Below are 6,951 nucleotides of genomic sequence, written 5' to 3'. Positions count from 1 at the left end.
GCAATCAGCACCTCATGTTCCGGACATTGTTATTTGGTCCACGTAACCATACTTCTACCCCATCAGGGAATGCATCCTCTAGTTTACCAAATCTATGACATGAGTTTTCTTTGTCACCTTCACCATTTCTTTCTAGAGACATGGTGGGATTTCCCTCTTCTTTAGCATGTGTTTGCAAAAGGTAAGAGCATATATGATGTATCTATCTTATTGCCAAAACTTAATCAGTGAAGCCAATGCTTCTATCTCCTATGTAGGTGAGGTTTTCCATTCTGATTCCTCATCAAAGATTAGCATTGGAAGTTGATGGGTAGAAAAATAGAATTGATCATATCCATGATTAAATTAGGTTTGAAGAGTTGTGAATTGGTAGTGGTAGGGGATTTTAGAGAGGCATCTCAAAGCTTGTTCTTGATTGTTGAGGCTTGGAGTAAGGTTTGGTTTCTCACTTTGATAGCATTTGTAGGCTAGATATGCCCACCCCCTTTTTCCTTAAATATAAAATATGTTATTCCTTTAAAAAAGCTCTTCTAATTGAGTTGTAATCCTTACTTGAATTATTGGCATAAATTAATTACAAACACTTTCTTGAGGTTGGAAAGATTGAGTGGACTCTTTTGCTCTAAGACATGCTTGAGAGAGATTTGAAATTTAGCATGGGTTGACAACATAGTTCTTCATCCAATTCTACACAAAGGAATAGCTTTGTGGAGATGGATATAGTAGGTTGCAAGGATGGGAGTCTCTATAAAGTTGTGGACCCTAGCCTAATATCTCTAATTCCTAAGAATTGAATCAATTTTTTGGTTGCATATTGGAGGCCTATTTCCATACTAAATGTGTCCTATCAAAATCCTCTCACAAGCCTTATTTGTGAGCTTGAAGGAATTACTTCCTGATTTGGTGTCTGCATAGTAGGAATTTTCCTTCAAAAGGAATATTTTTCAAAATGTTTTTATTTTTAATCTGACACTTGACTATGCATTAGCATGTAAGCAAACGGATGTTTTACTTTAGATAGGGTAGGCAAAGGTGCTTTCTAGTTCCTTTGAGGTGCTCTATTCATAGAAGTGCTTTTGGCTACTTACACAATCTTATGTGAGATGGGAAAAGTTTTCAGCAATAGACTTGTATTCTGACAACCAAGTGGGCATTCATTTGTTTGGAGATGACCTTATTTCCATTTCAAAATCTTGCAAAGAGAAGCTAGATCTTCCTATAGCATTAGTTGATGGATTCTATAGAATCTCTAGTTTGTTTTATAATCAAGGGAACACCTTTGCTAGTTGGATAGGATTGGAAAAAAATGCATACTATCTCGATAGCTATGTTTTTACTTCGCAAACTCTAGGCTACCTTTAAAGATAGATAAGATGCCCATTAGGTGTGGTAGTGACCGTCTCGTGATCATGAAGCAAAGGTTTAACTACATATGGTCCAAGATTTCAGAGAAGTTGGCTCCCTGGAGGTCAAAATCTTCAAGTGGAGTGCAAGGATTATTATCTTTAAGCATGCATTGGTAGCTTATCCAGTCTTTATCTTGTCGTTATGGTGTTTAATGTTTCTTGTTGAAGAAGCTAGATGACTTTTAGGGAATAGAGGGGATGGCAATCAAAGGTTTCATGTCATCTCCTAGAATGCCATTGTGGCTCAAGAGGGGAAGGGGGCTAGGGTGTTCTTGATTTAAGATTCAAATAGCTAGCCCTAGGTACCAGGTGGGTCATAGGAGTAATAGGTGGGTCGCAAGATTATCCTCAGCTGGAATGTATGAGGTGGTTTGCAGGCCAAGTGTAGGGGTGAGGATTGGTTACTAGGATTTTAGATTTTAGAGAGAGAAGATGTCATCACAATTCCCATTCAAGGAGTTAATGTGGTGCTGCAATGTCATACAGGTTGAGGGGGAGCCATTAGCAATGTTGAACTTTGTTTCTATATAATATAGATCTAGTCAAACAAAAGTATTTGTGGGTGTTGTTAGAGGTTAGGTGGGCTCCCTTTGTGGAGATTTCATAGACTAAAGCTTTCAAATAGAGCCTTATTAAGTTCTATGCTGCTTGTGGTGGAAGATTGGACCATCACCACAACTTATTTGGACAGACTTTTGGGTGGGTAACCTAGCAAGTCTCTTAAAGCTACACAAGTGTTCCAATATATATATCTTAGAGGTTCGTTTTCTCCTAGGCTTAATAGAGTTTGGGGAGTGAGACTCTTGAAGGTGGCTAGAGGGCAAGGGTTGCTAGTCTTTTGAGGTTTCTTACTCTAGTTAAGTTACAAATTTTTTGTAGAAGGCCCTCTTTCACCTTCTTCCTCTTCAATGAAAGCTTTCAATTTTCTTAATAAGGATCCACTTTATGGTTTTTGTTAGGTTGTCTCCTTAGGAGATGTGGTAGGGTTTCCTTCTTCCCTTGCTTTTATCTAGTAGTTGAATTGACTATATCAATGACTAAGGCAAGTCTATGGAGATATGCATTGGTGTTGGGAGTTAAGTAAAGGGATGTGGCCCGTATGAGTTTGGCTATGCATTGGTGTAGTATACGTAAGGGCAAGTTCAAGGAGGTGGCCTGTACAAGTTTGAGTATAAGACCGGGGTTAAGCTTGGAAAGAGCTTGTAGGGCTATATCAAATCCTTTTCTATTGATAAATATTTACTTTGATTTGCCCAAATGAGTGATTAAAGATGTTGACTCCCCTTTTGCTTTCTTCCTTGCTAACATAGCCACACACTGCATGGCCTTTGCTCATGTAACCTAGTTTAGAGTGTATTTTTCCCCGTCAAAATTGAGAAATCCGATTTGGGATTTGAGGTTACCATTAAGTTTAAGGGACATAATATATGTGTTTTGTTTTTTATACCGATATTTATATGATTTTTGGAAAATTTTAAGATGACTAAGATTTAGAATTGCCCTTAATAAAAAATGTTTTTTGAAAGTGCTGCATACAACCATCTATGAGGGGATGCAATTGCCCAAGGTCTTTCCAAAGGAATTGAAAGCAGCTATTATTCCACTAAGATGTGAACTCCATTAGAGGTCTCTTTAGAGACCTCATTCACAAGCTAGCTCTGCCACTACGAGGGTCAACTTCATAGAGCATAAGGTCACACCTTCGCTGGTAGCATTGCCATCTTCAGAAGAGAGTCTGGGGGTGCCCGAGGCCGGTATCCCAAACCTCCAACATTTGTTTGGTGGAGATGTGTTAGTTCAACCATTGACATGTGGCAACAGTGTCATCAATGCAAGGAACGCCCATCACAATTTTTTCGATCGTCGCCATGCAGATTTCAACAATGTTGCTTGTAACCATAGGACGGGGTATGTGGATGGCCTCTTAGGACCTGTTTTTGTGTAGGGGTAAAAGCTATCTCGTTCACATGCTATTTTTTAAAAAATGGCACGTATTGTGTTTCTCTTTGTGCTTGGAGCCTCGTCATTGATGCTTCTCTTGCTTCTCTAGGTGGGGAGAGTAGATTGGGTGGATGCTCTTCCCGAGGCTAGAGGTCCACCTTTCGATGCAAGTGGCCGAAAGGATCCAAAGAAATCTATTGGATTCATACCGCTCCATGCGCCCTATTAGGGCCCACTCCTTTTGTCAAACAGGAACCTCCCAAATGGGCCTTCCTGAACATCAAATGGTAGTTGGGCCTTCGTGAACTCAAATGGTCTATTTGCCCCTGCGTGGAAACAGTCGCTAAAAGCGCTGACATATGAAAATTAGTGAGTGGTTTTCAGATGGGTGCATTTATGGGATAATCCGCCCGCTCTAATTTTTACGTGCTTGCTCTCCTCGAATGTAGGTTTACCGTTGGAACAACGTGATTTACTATTCTGTCGTTCTCTTTGCGAGTTGGTCAATAACAGCCACGCCAACCACAAGCTACCTTGACAACCGCTGCTCGCAATCGCACGTACTTAGCTGGCTACCAATTTTGTCAGTTGCTGCTAAAGCCGCATTACATGGTGACTCTCTTTATTTTGTTCATCCATAATTCGGCACTCATTCAATGACAAAGCGCTGGAATGTCACATGGATGTGAAAACACGACCTTAGGCAGCAATTAAGAACGAAAATAGGTCACATCGATGTAAAAACATTACTTCAAGGGCCAATACAGAACGCCATCATCAATATGGAGGGAGTAAACTGTAGGTGCACATTCAATCAAAGAAAACGCAGAGCTGGTGGTTTGCAAAAGCGCCAATAGCTTGGCGAATGCTGTTCTCTCTAAATCGTGAGCTGATGTTTCGAACTGGCCATGTCAGGAAAAATCTTATTAAAAAAGAGTAGCTCCCCGAAGTCTTAAGGGGCTCTAATGAATGGGATCATGCACTGTAAGATCAGCGGAGTTCAAATGAATGGAACAGTGCACTGTATAATTAGCAATATCAAGCAACTGAGGGGAATCATGCCCCTATGACAATATATATGGATGATCTTGCCGAGTGAACCTCCTATTCGCTCTTCCATGCATGAAGCATGAGCGAGAAACCTGTAAAGCCTTCCAATTCCCGGGCAGATTTAAGGCTGCGAGCTCCGGAGAACTTCATTGCAGAGATGCTGCCGTTCAATTCTCCCGACCATTTCAGTGCAGCCGGAACTCCAGTACTTCCTCTGCTGTTGAAGGCTTTCTCCAACGCAGTACAAGTCTGAAATATGAATATGGCATTGCCATTTCGGAGGTTGAATAACCAATTATGCACATCCCAGAAGACCTCCACTGGAATTCCGTCAACAAACACTGTCTGATTGCCCCTAAACTTCCATGCCAGTCTCTTTACTTGCACCACGACCTGCCGGTCTATCCTTATGGACAAATACGGCTCCTTGGGTGGATTCGTCTCACACTCAATAACGATCTCATGAGCTTTGCCAGACTCATCAAACTGCGCTTTGGTGCAGAAATATTTCTTGCCGAACACATGCTCTTTTCGTGACAGCAGAATGGCATCGATAATGGCCGGCCTTGCCTTCAATTTCTTGTAGGCTTCCTTGCACTTATCACCTAGCAGCAGAACCACTTCTTCGTTAGACACCACCGCTACATAGAATCCTTCCTGGGGCTCCGGTCCGCATACATACTTAGCGGATGACAGATCCCAAAATACCTCCACCCTGGTGGCGCACACCTCGAAACTTTTAGAGCCTTGTTTCCTCCAGAAATACCAATGTTTCATTTCAACCTTGCAAGTGTACTGACAAGATGGATCATCCACCGTAACGCAGAGGCCTTGCCCCATCAGGTTTTTAACCCAGGTCACCGTGACATGTCGACATAACCCGGCAAGCTTCGTTTGATAAAGGCAGGTTACGAGATTTTGTGTCACCCCTTTTCCGATGGGTATATCAGGCATTTGCATTGCGAAATCACCAAAACAGGAAGGCGCGGGATCTAGCATCTTTGATCGTCAAAAATAAGAATGGCCTGTCTTCCGATTCATGCATTAACATCGATTCTATCACCAACTGATATGGTGCCGATTAGCATTGAGGGCAACCTCACTTTCGACTCAAAGTTAGGAAAGAGATCGCCGAATAACGACGTGATGCATTTTCAATCTGGCTAGCCTGCTAACTGTTTAAAGCAAGCTGACGGATGACGGGGAGCCGACGGGTCAATGAGGAACATCGAGGAAGGAAGTTGCAGAAAGGAAATATCGAGATTTGGAAACTCAGTTTACGTTTTCATGACTACAGACGAACGGTGAAGCGGTGATGTATCAAGGCGAAAACTGTTAAAGGAAGAGGACATGCAAGTAGGAAAGGCCAGCAGTTTACGAAATCGGACAGGCGAAGTACCGCGACGAACCACAAACACATTAACCAGGCACAAACTGGCGTGCGCATGGGAGCAGCGCGAATGCAAATCTACGAGGCGTCGATGGGGACACCAGACAAAACAAGGCAGGATACGCGAAATCGCAGAAAGGTGAAAGAGCGTTGGAGCCTTGAATCTTTCGACGTGATGATCAGCAGTAACGCCAAGGACTAAGGTAGGAAGACGCAGCAAGCTTGTTGAGCTGCAGATTGATCAACAAAAAACAGTTTGGACAGCTTCGATTCACAAGTCTGAATCCTAGATGCAAATCTGCAGTTCTCACGCGGCTAAAGGACGAGGCAGGCAAGCAGCTGTGCTACGATTTGGGCTACAGCTCGAGCTTGAAGAAGCTCCAGAAGGCTTTGAGGGCTTGAAGCACATGCTCGGAGCTGCATATGATATGCTTCTCCGATGCAACAGGCTTGCTAAAGCTTGCAGGTAGCTAGTGTAGAAGTCACGAAACACAGAGCTGGAAGCAGCGGGCTAGTTGGGCATCTAGTGGCTGCTGCATGGAGATGATGATCGTGATGAGAGGTCGATTGAGCAGGCTTTGCAGCAGCTGGGAGATGCCGTCAACTGCCGAAGGTACAACAGCTCCTACGAGGCTGTTGGAAACAACTGTCTATTTGAAAAGAGGAGGAGGTGTAGATGATGATGCGCTGACAGGCTCGATTACAGAGGGGAGCGTGAGGATGGCATATTGTCACGAGGAGTCGAGCTGATGAACTCTGAGGCCTGAGCTATGGTGGCTTCAAAGGTGCGCAATTTCCAAGATGAAGATGAAGATGGTGAATCGTGAAGAAGAAAATGCAAATGGGCTATGGTGGCTACAGAGCTACTGCGCAATTTCCAAGATGAAGATGAAGAAAAAGAAAATGCAAAATGATGCATTGAAGATGATGAAGAAGAAGTAGAATAACCAAGTAGTAGCCAGCTAACCTTAATGTGCAAAAACATGCTTGGTGCCAACTGTTCGCTGGCCCCCAGCTCTCAAGTTTGAGTGTTTATAGATGAGTCACATGCCCGCAGCCCCATCATCAAATCCCCAAGAATTCCTTACTTTAACGACTTTGCTTTTTGAGCATCTAAGAACTCGTAAATTTACTTGCAATATGACGATCAATTTCCAAATGAAA

General features: G+C 42.8%; 1 protein-coding gene across 1 annotated transcript; it reads right to left on the bottom strand.

Annotated features, from left to right (window-relative positions):
* Positions 1-4,451: 4,451 nt before the first annotated feature.
* LOC147903898 (uncharacterized) lies at positions 4,452-5,357 on the bottom strand. The gene has a single exon (XM_087372358.1). It carries the CDS (start codon positions 5,355-5,357, stop codon positions 4,452-4,454), a length of 906 nt encoding a protein of 301 aa, XP_087228484.1.
* Between the last annotated feature and the right edge of the window lie 1,594 nt (positions 5,358-6,951).

Source organism: Dipteris shenzhenensis, chromosome 3, assembly GCF_047967505.1.
Source record: "Dipteris shenzhenensis isolate YYH24624 ecotype China chromosome 3, Dip_SZ_1.0, whole genome shotgun sequence".
Taxonomy (NCBI): domain Eukaryota; kingdom Viridiplantae; phylum Streptophyta; class Polypodiopsida; order Gleicheniales; family Dipteridaceae; genus Dipteris; species Dipteris shenzhenensis.
This window is presented reverse-complemented; position numbering and strand designations above follow the sequence as displayed.

Coding starts and splice junctions, on each gene's coding strand:
- LOC147903898 (XM_087372358.1), bottom strand. CDS start 5,357: ATGCAAATGCCTGATATACCCATCGGAAAAGGGGTGACACAAAATCTC.